The following is an 18,384-nucleotide window of genomic DNA, read 5'->3' on the forward strand; positions in this document are numbered from 1 at the left end:
GTGAACACTGAGGCGCATGTATCTTTCAAAATTAGAATTTTCACCAGATATATGCCCAGGAGTCAGACTGCTGAATCATACGACAACTCTATTTTTAGTTTACTAAGGAAACTTCACATGGTTTTCCACAGTGGCTGCACCAATTTACATTCCCACCAACAGCGTAGGAGAGTTCCCTTTTCTCCACATCCTCTCCAGGATTTGTTACTTGTAGACTTTTTAATGACTGGCCCAGGTTTTTAAATTGTTCTCAACAGGACAGTCTGAATTACCTAGCTTGCTATTACCAGATGGAGAAGTTCCAAAAGATTTTTAAGTAGAGAAATGAGAAAGCAGTATCAGACTTTAAATTAAAAGTCATGTTGGTAATAGAATGGGAAAGGCAAACTGGAAGAAGAAAGCAAGGCTGAAAACCAACAATGAAAACTGTATGAGGTTTTAATATACGAAAAGACACCTAGTATAACTGAATATGGTAATTTTGGTAGTAGCTACTGATAAAAAGTTTGATGATTTAAAAATATTGACATAGACCTTCAAGATGGCGGAAGAGTAAGACGTGGTGATTACCTTCCTCCGCACAAAAACATCAGAAATACATCTACATGTGGAGCAACTCCTACAGAACACCTACTGAATGCTGGCAGAAGACCTCAGACTTCCCAAAAGGAAAGAAACTTGCATGTACCTGGAAAGGGAAAAAAAAAAAAAGAAAAACAGAGACAAAAGAATAAGGACAGGAGCTGCATCTCGGGGAGGGAGCTGTGAAGGAGGAAAAGTTTCCACACACTAGGAGGCCCCTTCACTGGCGGAGATGGGGTGTGGCGGGGGGGAAGCTTCGGAGCCACGGAGGAGAGCACAGCAACAGGGGTGCAGAGGGCAAAGCAAAGAGATTAACGCACAAAGGATCAGTGACAACCAGCACTCACCAGCCCAAGAGGCTTGTCTGCTCACCCGCCGGGGCGGGTGGGGGCTGGGAGCTGAGGCTCCGGCTTCGGAGGGAGGATCCCAGGGAGAGGACTGGGGTTGGCTGCGTGAACACAGCCTGAAGGGGGCTAGTGCGCCACAGCTAGCTGGGAGGGAGTCTGGGAAAAAGTCTGGACCTGCCTAAGAGGCAAGAGACCATTGTTTCGGGGTACACAGGAGAGGGGATTCAGAGCACCACTTAAACGAGCTCCAGAGACCGGCACAAGCCGCGGTTATCAGCGCGGACACCAGAGATGGGCATGAAACACTAAGGCTGCTGCTGCAGCCAAGAAGCCTGTGTGCAAGCACAGGTCACTATCCACACTTCCCCTCCTGGGAGCCTGTGCAGCCCGCCACTGCCAGGGTCCCGTGATCCAGGGACAACTTCCCTGGGAGAACACACGGCGCACCTCAGGCTGGTGCAACGTCATGCCGGCCTCTGACACCGCAGGCTCGCCCCGCACTCCGTACCTCTCCCTCTCCCCAGCCTGAGTGAGCCAGAGCCCCTTAATCAGCTGCTACTTTAACCCCGTCCGGTCTGAGTGAAGAACAGACACCCTCAGGCAACCTACACGCAGAGGCAGGGCCAAATCCAAAGCTGAACCCCAGGAGCTGTGCAAACAAAGAAGAGAAAGAGAAATCTTTCTATGCAGCCTCAGGAGCAGCAAATTAAATCTCCACAATCAACTTGATGTACCCTGTATACCTGAATAGACAATGAATCATCCCAAAATTGAGGCGGTGGACTTTGGAAGCAACGATATATATATTTTTTTCCTTTTTCTCTTTTTGTGAGTGTGGATGTGTATGCTTCTTTGTGTGATTCTGTCTGTATAGCTTTGCTTTTACCATCTGTCCTAGGGTTCTGTCTGTCCATTTTTTTGTTTTTTTTTTTTAGTATAGTTTTTAGCTCTTGTTCTTATTGGTGGATTTGTTTTTTGGTTTGGTTGCTCTCTTCTTTCTTTTTTTTTCTTTTTTTTATTACATTTTAATTTTTTTATTTTTAATAACTATTTTATATTTTTTATTCGAATAACTTTTTCTTTTCTCTTTCTTTCTTTTTCTCTCTCTCTCCCCCTCCTTTTTCTTCTGAGCCATGTGGCTGATAGGGTCTTGGTGCTGCAGCTGGGTGTCAGGCCTGTGCCTCTGAGGTGGGAGAGCTGAGTTCAGGACATTGGTCCAACAGACACCTCCTGGCTTCACATAATATCAAATGATGAAAGCTCTCCCAGAGATCTCCATCTCAACGTGAAGACCCAGCTCCACTCAACGACCAGCAAGCTACAGTGCTGGACACCCTATGCCAAACAACTAGCAAGACAGGAACACAACTCCACCAATTAGAAGAGAAGCTGCCTAAAATCGTAACAAGTTCGCAGACACCCCAAAACACACCACCAGATGCAGTCCTGCCCACCAGAAAGACAAGATCCAGCCTCATCCACCTGAACACAGGCACAAGTCCCCTCCAGCAGAAAGGCTACACAAGCTACTGAACCAACCTTACCCACTGGGGGCAGACACCAAAAATAACGGGAACTACAAACCTTCAGGCTGCAAAAAGGAGACCCCAAACACAGTAAGTTAAGCAAAATGAGAAGACAGAGAAACACACAGCAGATGAAGGAGCAAGGTAAAAACCCACCAGATCAAACAAATGAAGAGGAAATAGGCAGTCTACCTGAAAAAGAATTAAGCATAAGGATAGTAAAGATGATCCAAAATCTTGGAAATAGAATGGAGAAAATACAAGAAACGCTGAACAAGTACCTAGAAGAACTAAAGAGCAGACAAACAATGATGAACCACACAATAAATGAAATTAAAAGTTCTCTAGAAGGAATCAATAGCAGAACAACTGAGGCAGAAGAACGGAAAAGTGAACTGGAAGATAAAATAATGGAAATAACTACTGCAGAGCAGAATAAACAAAAAAGAAAAGAATTGAGCACAGTCTCAGACACCTCTGGGACAACATTAAATGCACCAACATTCGAATTATAGTGGTCCCAGAAGAAGAAGAGAAAAAGAAAGGGATTGAGAAAATATATGAAGAGACTACAGTTGAAAGCTTCCCTAACATAGGAAAGGAAATAGTCAATCAAGTCCAGGAAGCACAGAGAGTCCCATACAGGATAAATCCAAGGAGAAACACGCCAAGACACATACTAATCTATCAAAAATTAAATACAAAGAACAAATATTAAAAGCAACAAAGGAAAAACAACAAATAACATACAAGGGAATCCCCATAAGGTTAACAGCTGATCTTTCAGCAGAAACTCTGCAAGCCAGAAGGGAGTGGCAGGACGTATTTAAAGTGATGAAAGGGAAAAACCTACAACCAAGATTACTCTACCCAGCAAGGATCTCACTCAGATTTGATGGAGAAATTAAAACCTTTACAGACAAGCACAAGCTAAGACAATTCAACACCACCAAACCAGCTCTACAACAAATGCTAAAGCAACTTCTCTCGGCAGGAAACACAAGAGAAGGAAAAGACCTACAATAACAAACCCAAAACAATTAAGAAAATGGTAATAGGAACATACGTATCGATAACTACCTTAAATGTAAATGGATTAAATGTTCCAACCCAAAGACATAGACTGGCTGAACGGATATAAAAACAAGACCCATATATATGCTGTCTACAAGAGACCCACTTCAGACCTAGGGACACATACAGACTGAAAGTGAGGGGATGGAAAAAGATATTCCATGCAAATGGTAATCAGAAGAAAGCTGGAGTAGCAATTCTCATATCAGACAAAATCGACTTTAAAATAAAGACTATGACAAGAGACAAAGAAGGACACTACATAATGATCAAGGGATCAATCCAAGAAGAAGATATAACAATTGTAAATATTTATGCACCCAACATAGGAGCACCTCAATACATAAGGCAAATGCTAACAGCCATAAAAGGGGAAATTGACAGTAACACAATCATAGTAGGGGACTTTACCACCCCACTTTCACCAATGGACAGATCATCCAAAATGAAAATAAATAAGGGAACACAAGCTTTAAATAATACATTAAATAAGATGGAACTTAACTGATAAAGGACATTCCATCCAAAATCAACAGAATACACTTTCTTCTCAAGTGCTCATGGAACACTCTCCAGGATAGATCACATCCTGGGTCAGAAATCAAGCCTTGGTAAATTTAAGAAAACAGAAATCGTATCAAGTATCTTTTCTGGCCACAACGGCTATGAGACTAGATGTCAATTACAGGAAAACAATCTGTGAAAAATACGAACACATGGAGCCTATACAATACATTACTTAATAACCAAGAGGTCACTGAAGAAATCAAAGAGGAAATCAAAAAATACCTAGAAACAAATGACAATGAAAACACGACGACCCAAAACCTATGGGATGCAGCAAAAGCAGTTCTAAGAGGGAAGTTTATAGCAATACAATCCTACCTCAAGAAACAAGAAACATCTCACATAAACAACCTAACCTTACACCTAAAGCAATTAGAGAAAGAAGAACCAAAAAAACCCCAAAGTTAGCAGAAGGAAAGAAATTATAAAGATCAGATCAGAAATAAATGAAAAAGAAATGAAGGAAACGATAGCAAAGATCAATAAAACTAAAAGCTGGTTCTTTGAGAAGATAAACAAAACTGATAAACCTTTAGCCAGACTCATCAAGAAAAAAAGGGAGAAGACTCAAATCAACAGAGTTAGAAATGAAAAAGGAGAAGTAACAACTGACACTAAAGATACACAAAGGATCATGAGAGATGACTACAAGCAACTATATGCCAATAAAATGGACAACCTGGAAGAAATGGACAAATTCTTAGAAAGGTATAATCTTCCAAGACTGAACCAGGAAGGAATAGAAAACATAAACAGACCAATCACAAGCACTGAAATTGAGAATGTGATTAAAAATCTTCCAACAAACAAAAGCTCAGAACCAGATGGCTTCACAGGTGAGTTCTATCAAACATTTAGAGAAGAGCTAACACCTATCTTTCTCAAACTCTTCCAAAATATAGCAAAGGGAGGAACACTCCCAAACTCATTCTATGAGGCCACCATCACCCTGATACCAAAACCAGACAAAGATGTCACAAAGAAAGAAACTACAGGCCAATTATCACTGATGAACACAGATGCAAAAATCCTCAACAAAATACTAGAAAACAGAATCCAACAGCACATTAAAAGGATTATACACCATGATCAAGTGGGGTTTATCCCAGGAATGCAAGGATTCCTCAGTATACACAATTCAATCAATGTAATACACCATATTAACAAATTGAAGGATAAAAACCATATGATCATCTCATCAGATGCAGATAAAACTTCTGACAAAATTCAACACCCATTTATGATAAAAACCCTCCAGAAAGTAGGCATAGAGGGAACTTACCTCAACATAATAAAGGCCATATATGATAAACCCACAGTCAACATCATTCTCAACGGTGAAAAACTGAAATCATTTTCACTAAGATTAGGAACAAGACATGGTTGCCCACTCTCACCACGATTATTCAACACAGTTTTGGAAATTTTAGCCACAGCAATCAGAGAAGAAAAAGAAATAAAAGGAATCCAAATCGGAAAAGAAGATGTAAAGTGGTCACTGTTTGCAGATGACACAATACTATACAAAAAGAATCCTAAAGACTCTACCAGAAAAACTCTAGAGCTAATCAACGAATTTGCTAAAGGAGAAGGATACAAAATTAATGCACAGAAATCTCTTGCATTCCTATATACTAATGATGAAAAATCGGAAAGAGAAATTAAGGAAACACTCCCATTTACCACTGCAACAAAAAGAATAAAATACCGAGGAATAAACCTACCTAAGGAAGCAAAGTACCTGTGTGCAGAAAACTATAAGACACTCATGAAAGAAAGTAAAGACGATACAAACAGATGGAGAGATATACCATGTTCTTGGATTGGAAGAATCCACATTGTGAAAATGACTATAGTACCCAAAGCAATATCCAGATTCAATGCAATTCCTATCAAACTACCAATGGTATTTTTCACAGAACTAGAACAGAAAATTTCAGTTTGTAGGGAAACACAGAAGACCCCGAATAGCCAAAGCAATCTTGAGAAAGAAAAACAGAGCTGGAGGAATCAGGCTCCTGGACTTCAGACATTACTACAAAGTTACAGTAATCAAGAGAGTATGTTACTGGCACAAAAACAGAAATATAGATCAATGGAACAGGATAGAAACCCCAGAGATAAGCCCAACACACACATGGTCACCTTATTTTTGATAAAGGAGGCAAGAATATACAATGGAGAAAAGACAGCCTCTTCAATAAGTGGTACTGGGAAAACTGGACAGCTACATGTAAAAGAATGAAATTAGAACACTTCCTAACACCATACACAAAAATAAACTCAAAATGGATTAAAGACCTAAATGTAAGGCCAGACACTATAAAACTCACAGAGGAAAACATAGGCAGAACACTTTATGACATAAATCACAGCAAGATCCTTTTTGACCCTCCAACTAGAGACATGGAAATAAAACCAAAAATAAACAAATGGGACCTAATGAAACTTAAAAGCTTTTGCACAGCAAGGAAAACAATAAAAAAGATGAAAAGACAGCCCTCAGAATGGGAGAAAATATTTGCAAATGAAGCAACTGACAAAGGATTAGTCTCCAAAATTTACAAACAGCTCATGCAACTCAATATCAAAAAAACAAACAACCCAATCCAAAAATGGGCAGAAGACTTAAATAGACATTTCTCCAAAGAAGATACACAGATTGCCAACAAACACATGAAAGGATGCTCAACATCACTAATCATTAGAGAAATGCAAAGCAAAACCACAATGAGGTATCACCTCACACCAGTCAGAATGGCCATCATCAAAAAATCTAGAAACAATAAACGCTGGAGAGAGTGTGGAGAAAAGGCAACCCTCTTGCACTGTTGGTGGGAATGTAAATTGATACAGCCACTATGGAGAACAGTATGGAGGTTCCTTAAAAAACTAAAAACAGAACTACCATAATACCCAGCAATCCCACTACTGGGCATATACCCTGAGAAAACCGTAATTCATAAAGAGTCATGTACCACAATGTTCACTGCAGCTCTACTTACAATAGCCAGGACTTGGAAGCAACCTAAGTGTCCATCAACAGATGAATGGATAAAGAAGATGTGGCACATATATACAATGGAATATTGCTCAGCCATAAAAAAGAAACAAAACTGAGTTATTTGTAGTGAGGTGGATGGACCTAGAGTCTGTCATACAGAGTGAAGTCAGAAAGAGAGAAACAAATACCGTATGCAAACACATATATATGAATCTAAAAAAAAAAAAAAAAAAAAAGGTTCTGAGAACCTAGCAGCAGGACAAGAATAAAGACGCAGATGTAGAGAATGGACTTGAGGACACGGGGAGGGGGAAGGGTAAGCTGGGACAAGGTGAGAGAGTGGCATGGACATATATACACTACCAAATGTAAAATAGATAGCTAGTGGGAAGCAGCCGCATAGCACAGGGTGATCAGCTCAGTGCTTTGTGACCACCTAGAGGGGTGGGATAAGGAGGGTGGGAGGGAGATGCAAGAGGGAGTAAATATGGGGATATATGTATATATATATATATATAGCTGATTCACTTTGTTATAAAGCAGAAACTAACACACCATTGTAAAGCAATTATACTCCAATAAAGATGTTAAAAAAATAAAATTAAGTTAAAAATAAAAATATTGAGCTGGGAGTCAATATTTTCAAACACAATAATATAGATTTTAAACTTTGAAAAGCATCTTCTAAACTAAAAAAATATGGTGATTACTGCTTTTCTAATTAACTGATCCCATCTATAGTAAAATAGTACAGGAAAAAATGCCTGTATTTTCAACCTTTCACTTGTTATTGACTGCTTATCCATAGTCAAAACAAAAATAAACTTAAAAAAAAATCCCTCAATTTTTCTTGAACTTTGTAACCATCCTCCTCTAGATATCAGCCTGTGTTTCTGCTTCTTGTCATAGTTGAACTTTTGGAAATAAGAGTCTACTTTCACTGTCTTTACTCCATCACCTCTTACTGATTCCACAATTTACTGCAATGTCTTCTGTCTTCCCAGTTCCCTAAACCTGCAAAGGAGAATAAACTAAAGGGCAAATTTGATAGTCTTTTTCAATTTTATTTTATTTGAACTTTATGAAGCACCCAACTAATTCCTTATCAATGCTCACCTTTCCTTTTATTTGGTAACATCTCACACTCCTTAGTTTCTAATCCGTTTTTTGTTCCCCTTTAATGCTCCCTTCCTCTACCCAGCCAAGGAATTTTTGTGTTGTGGGTGGCTCACTTCGAAGTGAAAAGATCCATGATACAGAGTGCTATAGAGCCTTGCTATGTAAAATTGTGTTCCAAGGACCAGCAGCATTGGCATCACCTGGGAGCTTACTGTGAAGGCAGGATCTCGGGTTTCACTCGAGAACTACTGATTCACCGTTGCATGCACAATAAATTTGAGGACTGTTAGTAGAGCTTTTGAAAGGATTAAACTTGCAGACTGAATAACTGACAGAAGAAACAGCCTTCCTTATACAACTCCCTACCAGTGACAGTAACACTAGCATCTTCCAATCTCTGTCAAACTAATTGTTTTCTAAGGTAGTCATTGTGATAGACTACCCTACAGTTACTCAATACTCTGTATTCCTCCCTGGGGAGGAATATAAAATACACTGTACCATCCCACTGATGTCAGACTTGGCCATGTGACTTGCTTTTCCCAAGGAAACATGAACAGAAACCATGAGTCTTTCAGGTAGAAGTGGTAAGACCCAACATTAAATTTCTAAGCTCTTTTTTCCTTCTATCTCAAGACCAGGGCTGTTCCATACAGTGACTACTCTCTAAAAGGCTATTACACGTACACATACCTGTGCACACACATCTAGTCATTCCTGCTTCTGCTCCTGGTTAAATTAAAGTGCTTGGAAAATAAAAGTTCTTCAGGAATTCATGCATAAAAAGCAAGTCACCTACTAGGGGAAAAAGAAAACAGTCTAGCTTCCTTAAGACCTCTTTACTGAAACATTATTCAATGCCACAAGAATGAAATTATACTAAAAACTCTAGGAATGATCAAAGGAGTAGCAGGGAGTACTGAACAATTATGTAGTGGAAAAACTATTTGTGACTGTTATGCTATATAAGTATGAGAATTGTAAATATGATGTAATAAATATCAGGAGGTGGGGAGAAGAAATACGGGAGATGACACTGCTCATGTTACCTCAAAGAGTTAAAGAAACCCCACCTAAAACTGAAACAAGAATGTAACAATAATACCAATCTCTTAATATTTTTGCAGATTCTGCTTAACTTTAGACACACCATTTAGGAAATACTTTCTTAAGGCAAACAAATATCTTTCAGTCACTCTTTCCTTCTAACCATCTATCCATCATTTTATACGTATATATTCATAAAATAGATCTTAACAATAATGCCTACCCTAACATTAATGACATCACTATATAGTTGGATTGGAGGTGGCTTTTAAGCTTTAATCTTTATTATGTATGACTTCTTCATAGTTAGCATGCATTAATTTTACCAAAGTTTATAATCTAGCACCTACCCCTCAGTTAAGACAAACCAACAGATAACTGCATATTTGGGTTAACTGTTTTCGTTGTGTATAGAACTGTTTTTACTACCTTGCATTTTGTTGTCACACCACTGAACTACATTAAAGAACGGTGTTAAAAAATAGCTTTTTGAAATTAGAATCTGTATTTACTATAAAGATGATGAGGACATTTTTTGCTATATTAGAATTCCATGAGAATTTTTTCTCTTTATTCTATCAGGAAAAGTTGTGTTTTTCTTACCTGCCTAAGCAACGGGTTTATCTTTATCTTAGAGACACTGTGATTTATGTCTGATCACATTTCCCTTTTTCACTGATTGCTAGAAAACAAAGGCTAATTTTTGGCCTTTCTCTAATACATTAATTTGGTCTTAAAACATGCCCCTTTTTTGTACTAATATTCATTCATTCAAAAAAATGTATCAAGAGTCTCAATGTAAGTTTGCTGATGGCCATTAGGGAGTCTTTATAAACACAGAAAAAAACTATTTGCAGTTACTTTACTTTTTAATTAATGTTTGATTTATTGAAGTACAAATAAAAAAAATCTAGTTTTCCTTTAAGCCTTCAACTATAAGTGTATTCTATTTATAAAACTAGTAAATTTAACACACTTTCTAAGGTGCTTTTGATAGTTAATCAACTCAAACAGAAAACAAACTAAATATCCTTAAATACAAACGAGTAATTAAATTCTCTCACATATATATACTAAATTGTATTTATACATCTACTATCGTAAACACTTTAATTGCCTCTAACAAGAAAACCTTTCTAAAAACTTAACTCTAGTAAATACATTACAATAAAGTGTTAAATATAATGAATGTTAAGTTCTCTTAAACATTCCAATAGTTTCAAAATTTAGCCAAATACTTGCACCTTTTAACTTAAAATCACTCAAAAAACAATTACATAAGTATTCATCTTCAATTAGATTCTTAGACTAATTTGTATGCACTCTAATAGGCCTAATTCTCTGAAATATAACAAATATTTTAAAGACCAAATACACTGATTATTCCTAAACTTAATACAAAAATACTAAGCATTTAACAAACTTCATCATTTCCATATTTACTTCTAACCATAACAAGGGTAAAAGACTTACCCACTAAAGAAAGCAGTGATTCTCAAAGTGTGGTCCCCAGATCAGCAGCACTGGCATTACTTTAGAAGTTGTCAGAAATGCAAATTATGGGTCCTGGCTCAGAAGTACTGAATCAGAAACTCTAGAGGAGGGGTCCAACATTTTAAACAAGCCTTCGGGTGATTCTGAGGCACACTAAAGTCTGAGACTCATTGCTTTATTGTAGCCTCAACTACTCAGAGGCAGTTTTGTCCTAAAACACAGATAATATAAAAGCCTTGAGTTCAGCCATCCAGTGAGGTGAGCAGCAATTCTAAAATGGGCAAATCTACTTCATGCTTGAGAACCAATGGACAAAGGAAACAATATTAAGACCTCAAACTTAGCTGGAGTTACCATCAGAGCAGATTGAGGTTGTTTATCAAGAAGAGATTCTTCTCCCCCTCACCTTAGGAAATGAGACTAAGACTGCAGACATCTAGGGTTATCCTCTTCCATGAGTAACCAGCACCATGAGTTGTTTTTTTAATAGTAACAACTGGGACTCCAAATCCTATACAGGCACTTGGTCTTCTCTGGGTTTAAGATAAACTATTATCTAACTCTTCCAGACAATCTGCATCTGCAATTTCCAACCTAAAATATATCTAAGTTTTCTTACACCTTCCTTGGATTTTACGTTTTCATCTCATTTTAATATCCTTCTGATTCTAAAGAAATTTCAGTGACTATCCATCCTATCCTTTACCTAATTTAACTTGTTTTAACTTTAACATCACACATGATAGAATTTTGCATTCTTCTCACATCTTTCCCCATCTGACATAACTCTTACAAATAGGAAGGTAACACTCAAATGGATTCTATATCCCTTATTTCTTTGCCTGGCCCAGATTCTTTGTTAGGAAAATGGGATAATAATAGTACCTATCTCACAGAGTTGTTATTAGGATTAAATAAAAATTTCTGCTGGTGCCTGCTCCATAGAAAATGTTCTTAGCCACTCTTATTCTTGTCATTTCCCCAAAAGATATTGTTTTAATTGGTAAAAGTAAATGAAAAGAAACTTCAAATAGGAGTGAGATGTATTTAAAGTATACTGTCACCAAGTGGGAGAACAGAGTTGACGTAACAGGGAAGTTTATGATAAAAACTATGCTACAATTAAGTTGAAACTCTAAATATGTTAAATTTTTTTACTTATTACCATGTGATCTAGTAACTGACGACTTTTAAAGGTTACCCAATACAGGCTTATGGTGATGCCTCCAAACCTGATCTATACTCAAGGTCTAAAAATTTTTTTGAATCAGAACATAATTTACTCTTTAAGCAGGAGCAAAAATTGTGTCATAGTGTGTATTCTTTGTAATTGTTATTAACTAGAGCAATGGTGTGATAAGCTCCTTAATGTGTCTAAGTCCCAATTAGATTTTCCTGAGGGGACTATAATGTTGGAGTCAGCAAACACTGAAAACTGGTAAAAGCAAAAGCAGCCACCTTGGAGAGGAGTGAAGGCATCAGTTAACACTGTCAGGTAAGCAGTCTGTTTATAGAAAGAGTTAAAATCAGAAACATATGACCAAAGTTTTATCTGGTCCATCCTTAAACTGTCAATGGTAAAACTATTTTATCAACATCTTTACTGAACATGAAATGGTGAGGGGTAAGATCACAAACAACAAATGGAGTCCTGGAGTGTAGCCGATCTACAAGTGTAGAAGTGTCTGCACAAGACATACTGCTACAACACACAGGACATTTTAAAGAACTGAAGGAAGGGTGACAAATAACAGGGAACTTAAGCAGCTGTTACAAAAATCTAAAATAAAGGTAGTCACAAGCAGAAAGAGTAGAAGAAATCCTTTAAACAGACTAACAAATACTCATTCCAAAGGACACAAATGTAAAGAAAAACCCTATACCCAAAACCTATCTGGTAGGCAGCTGCCAAGAAAAGAGTTCTCATTTTAAGCAAAGGCTGCCTAGAAATTAATGAAGAACCATTTATTTTTTATCTGTATGTATACATGTTGCCTCTCAAAGGAGTCAACTGAGGAAGCTATACTTATTCTAAGAGTGAGAGGGGGTAATCAAGTTATTGCTGGGGTATTCATCTTTTGAACTACCTTCAGAACTCTGTAGGCATAACTTTATAGACTTACAATGTTTTTAACCCCAAATGCTATTTAATTTGTAGCTTTACCATCTATCTTTTTCACTAATTCTGTTCCAAATGAAAAAAGAGCTCCAGAGTCGAGAACCTCTGAGATCATCCAATCAACCTCATTTAAAACAAGAAAATATACACCCAAAGAGATTAAGTAATTTATACAAATTCTTTCAGCTAGTTAATGCTAGAAAGTACCTGTCCTCTGACCTTGGTCATAAACTGACATCACAAGGCCTTTCTAACTTGTGTCAGAGATTTGGGGGCACCATGAATATTAAAGAAAGTGCCATGAGTTCATAAGGCGGCTTCAGCAGAAGAGGAATTTGTATAGTATTTTGAAGCTGTAACTCTGAAGGAGAGTGTTTGATGTAGCAGTGTGCTCAATAAATGTTTCTGAATCAATGAATCAGATGTATATATTTGGGCATATTTGTTAAAGTATTCATCATATCCCTTTCCAGGTTAAGTTACACCACATATTTCTCAGTTCTTCATCTACCTAGAGGCCGGTCACATTTCAATTGTTTTCAATTAGTAAACTGAGGTCTCATAAAAAAAAAAAAAATCCTTTATTCAAACACTTTAAAGTTCTAGTCCTCATCCCTGGTCCCACTTTTAGGAGGATTCTGCATCTGGTTAATATCCTTCAAAGCAGAAACCAAGCATCCCCTTTTTCATTTTTCTAATGCCATAAACAAGAATTGTGAAGAAAAGATATTATGTAAAGTGAAGAAAAATTAATAAAAGGGACCATGCTAAAATTACATTTTAATATTCAAGTTTCTTCAAAGCTTAAATTACACACACACACACACACACACACACAGATCAACAGATGTCCTCACAGTTTCAGTGCTTTAAAATGAATATCAGGATGTGGGTTATGGATAGATTTTATATTCTTTGTACTTTTCTCTATTTTCTAAACTAACACTCACATAATTTACTCTCATAACACCAAAATGCATATTAAAACAGGTAACAAGAATAAAATATGATTAGGAGAGGTCTGCCACTTATTAACTAGGGGAAGCCAACGACATTGGAGAAGTTACCATATGCATGATGCTAATATCGCTTCAGCAAGTGCTTTTAAAAATTCCGTAAGATATCAATATCCTCTCATTATGACTGATTCTGTTTTTTAAAGGGCAGTACAACGCCACTATGACGAAAGAAAACTTAACAGGCAGTAGAAATAATAACTGAGGAAAGTTTCCAGGTTCTGCCACCTCAAGACAACACGCAGCCTTTCAAAATACACGACACAAAAATCCACTGGCTTCCCGTGTACGCTAAACATTTTCTTTTCCAAAGCCGTATTAAGTGCTTATGTGAATTCTAACAGTTGGCAAATATCAAATAAAAACAATGACCCAAACCAAACCCAAGTCAAGCACAGCGTTCTTAATGATTTCTAAGAGGGAAAACACGAGCGTCACAATTGGTTCAATATTCACCTCTCACGGGGAGGGAAAAACGAAGGGATCCTACCCTTGAAATAGTTGGCGGGGTAAGGAAAGTCGAGCATAGGTGAAGAAAGCAGGAAGAGCAGAGCAGGAAGAGCTACGACGCAGACACGAGCAAGTCTTCCGTCCCCAGAGCAGAGCGAGTCCTCCGCTCCTCGCCCCCGTCCCGCCGCCATCCCGGCACGGGCACACCTGCCAACGCCCGGCCCGCGCCCCCCGCCCACCCTGTTCACGCCGGCGGCCCGTGGGGCCTCGCCCCCCGCGCAGCGCCCACCCCTCCGCCTCCCCCCACCGCCCTCAGCCCGGGTCGGCCGCGCGGGACGCGAAGGAAGGCTGGGCTCACCGGGTCCCTCCGGGCTGGACGGCGCCGGGGGCCGGTGGGGCGGGGACCCGCACCCGGGGTCCCCCTGGGCGGGCTCCCTCAGGTAATCCTCGAAGCGCACCTGCCGGGCTTCGCGGCCACCCCCGAACCCCCGCAGGCGGTTGGCTGTGCCTCGCAGAAGGCGCCCGCTCTTCCCCGTGAACGTGGTCAGGTAGTCCATGCTGCCGCCGGGCAGGCGCCGAGGAGGCCAACGGTTTCCGCCGAGACGGCCACTCGGTGCTCGCTCGCCCACCCACGCGTCCAAGCCGACACTGGTGGCGGTGGCTCCGCACGCCTCACAGGAGGCGGGGAGGGGGAAGGGGCGGGGACGTCCGGAACTTGGCCCCGGGGCGGACCATCAGGGAACTAGGCGTCGGGGGAAAAGAAGCTGGACAAAAGTTTTGAAAAGTTTTTCTTGTTGCTTCCAAACGCCAGTTCGGGCCAAACTTAGCTTATAAAGTATATACACACTTCCTGGAAGAGAGGCAGCGTCGAAAAGCGGCGGCCTTGTAGCAAGCCGAACCGGACCTACCCGCTTCCCCCCACGTGCCTGGCTCCAATGGAGCACGCCTGCCCCGCCCTACCCCGCCCAGCCCCGACCCGACCGGACTTTCGGGACTGCTGGGGAAAGGGGAGGAGGCCGAGCCTCGGAACCCGAGGGCAGAGCCGGGTATAAGGATGACCCTGGGGAGGCTCTGCTGGATTTGCGGAGAGTTTGGGGGCCTAGGAGGGCAGTGTCCAGAAGTTTCTGTGTGTCCAAAAGTTTCTGTGAGTCTATGTGTGTTAGGGGGAGGGGCACAATCCACAGGAAACTTTTGCAGTTTGAAATTTTGGGGGGCGGGGTGGGTGAGAGGAAGGAGAGAATGTTAAGTTTTACGGTAAAACTGCAGTCGTAGTTAACATGAAACAACCCAGATAAAATGCTTCCTAGGAAGCCTTATGAGACCATCTTTGTAAAATAAAGCATTAATCGTCACGTTCGAAGTTCGCCGTGGCATTATGAACTGATGTTAGAGTTTGACATTCCAAGACTCTGGTCCTGTAAGGCAAGGTAATTAGGGCTTCAGTGTGCAACTTTATCCTCTTTTAAGCAGAGAAGGAGCAATGACATTTGACGGACATTTACTACCCGATTTTGTTTCCTGTGAGATCTGGTTATTCTCTTCCCTTCACATCTGTTTATAGCTCTTTTAGTTTTTCCCATGCGGTAAATAAACTCTCTTTCTTGGAATTACCAATTTATTAATGCATTTGAAGAAAAGGTTTGAATTAGGAAGTTGAAGAGCTAATCATTCCAAACAATGGAGTCCAGAAAACATCTTTCAGGAACTTAAGCATTTTGCCAAACCGTTAAAGATTATCCTCCGCCCTGCCCCCCCCCTTTAAATTATTTGACTGATCTTTTTCCCACCATCACCATTTTCAGCTTAAATTCTTAATAGGTTGGACAAACTTTACCATTCTAACATCAGCATCACCTTTATACTTGGTTAAATGTGTAGACTGTCCGGGCTGTACCCCCAGAGTGTGATTCACAGTTTCTGAATAAGGACCCAGGAATATGCATATTCAGCAACCATCCCTGTGTTCAGATGTGCTTAGGAAAGCACTGCTCCAGACTTCCTTCTGTACCTCCTTGGAACCCATGTGGTAGAGTGGTAAGTGGCTGCCAGTTTTTCTGCGATTTCCATTTGATAAGGAAGGAAGCATTACCAAGCTTAGCACCACTTCCAAGATCTCAGAGAGGCTCAGTAAGCTTTAAAAATTGAATTTCAATGACTTAAGTCTAATCCTGATTAACTACAGTGAAATCCTTTTTCTAAAATATATTTTACATCTTCAAATTTGCCATTAGTTTGTGATGATCATATCCAAAATAGTGGTTGAGTTTTTTATACCTGATTAAAGCTGCACTTTTACATCTAACCTTAGCAGGAACCTGTACTCTACCAGTTCAAATACAGGTTTACAAGCAGTTAACCCATCAATTTTTTCTGCTTCTGTTTCATGGAAAGCTAGAGCTGCTGGATAAAAATGTATAACTTTGATGATTAAGTGCTTTACAAGTTTTTATTTAAACTCAGCTAAGCCCTAATGTCTCTAAAATCCTTTTACTCATTTCATCAGATTTCCTTTTTATTCTTCCCATTTGTTGTCTGACCCATCGCCATCCTCCTGAAGTTACCAAATTCGTTACTCAAACATGTTACTTGGTCTTCTAAATGACTCAAAATCATAGGCCATGAAATATAAACACTCTCACTTTTCTTCCCCTTTCCTTTTTAATTTACAAGCTCATCTCCATATATTGCCTCAGAAGGAAGGAAGTCCTTACTCTTGTCCATGCCTCTCCTTCTCCAAATTAATTCTTGGCCTTAGTCTGGTGTATGTTGTCTGTGACTTGTCAGCCTTATTATTCCTTTGCGTTTTATTATTTTTTCTCTCTCCACTCTGGTTCCTTCCTCCTTATCATGCCATATCACCACATATATTCCTCTCATCCTTTAAGAAAAAAAAAAAAATTGTCCTTATATATCGTGCATGCCTCCTCCAGCAACCCTTTGCCTTATTTTAAAAATAACTTTATTGACATATGATTTTACAAACCATATAATTCATCTATTAAAAGTATACAATTCAATGGTTGTTAGTATATTTACACAGTTGTTAAACCATCACCCAGATCTAATTTTTGAACATTTCTATTACCCGCCAAAGAAACTTCTTGTCCGTTTCTAGTACTCCCTATTCCCACCACAGGCAAAGACAACCACTAATCTACTTTTTGTCTCTATGGATTTGCCTTTTATAAACATTTCACATAAATGGAATCATACAATATCTGGTCTTTGGTGTCTGACTTCTTTCACTTAGCCTAATGTTTCTGAGGCTTATTCATGTTGTAGCAGGTATTAGTATGTCATTCCTTTTTATTGCCAAATAATATTATAGGGATATATCATATTTTATTTATCCATTTATAAGTTGATAGATATTTGTATTATTCCCACTTTTTGGCTATTATGAGTAATGTTGCTATGAACATCTATGTACACATTTTTTTGTGGACATATGTTTTCATTTCTCTCTATACCCAGAAGTTGAATTGCTGGATTTATTCTTTTGGTATATAACATATTCTAAGTTTAAGGTATATAATGTGATGATTTGATAGGAGTATATATTGCAAAATGATTACCACAGTAGAGTTAATTAACATTTCTATAAACTTGTATGATTACCTTTTTTTGTATATGTGCTATGAGAACATTTAAGATCTACTCTCTTAGCAACTTTCAACTATATAATATTGTTAACTATAGTCACCATGTTATATGTTAGATCCCCACGAGTTATTCAACTTAAAATTGGAAATTTATACCATTTGAGCAACATCTCACCATTTCCCCCAACCTCCAGACCCTGGCAACCACTATTCTACTCTCTGTTTCTATGAGTTCAGTTTCTTTTAGATTCTACATGTAAGTGAGATCATACAGTATGTGTCTTTGTCTGACTTATTTCACTTAACATAATGCCCTCAAGGTCCATCCATGTTGTTGCAAATAGTAGTATTTCCTTTTTATGGCTGAATAATATTCCATTGTGTATCTATATCACATCTTATTTATCCATTCATCCATTGATGGATATTTAGGTTGT

The 18,384-nt window shown here is 39.0% G+C and overlaps 1 protein-coding gene across 6 annotated transcripts in view; it reads right to left on the minus strand.

The window, feature by feature from the left end:
* OXR1 (oxidation resistance 1) overlaps positions 1–18,384 on the minus strand; it is a 475,322-nt gene that overhangs the window by 84,798 nt on the left and 372,140 nt on the right. For 2 of the 6 annotated variants that reach the window (XM_059901533.1, XM_059901531.1), the window contains exon 1: positions 14,704–14,996. The exons of 3 other annotated variants lie outside the window; for them this stretch is intronic. In XM_059901533.1, coding sequence (XP_059757516.1) covers positions 14,704–14,902 — 199 coding nt within the window. In that variant the 5' untranslated portion in view covers positions 14,903–14,996. Of the gene's footprint in view, positions 1–14,703; positions 15,009–18,384 lie in introns of those variants that run through there. One more of the 6 variants, XM_059901535.1, reaches the window with a different exon arrangement.

The sequence above is a fragment of the Balaenoptera ricei genome, chromosome 17 (assembly GCF_028023285.1).
Source record: "Balaenoptera ricei isolate mBalRic1 chromosome 17, mBalRic1.hap2, whole genome shotgun sequence".
NCBI lineage: Eukaryota > Metazoa > Chordata > Mammalia > Artiodactyla > Balaenopteridae > Balaenoptera > Balaenoptera ricei.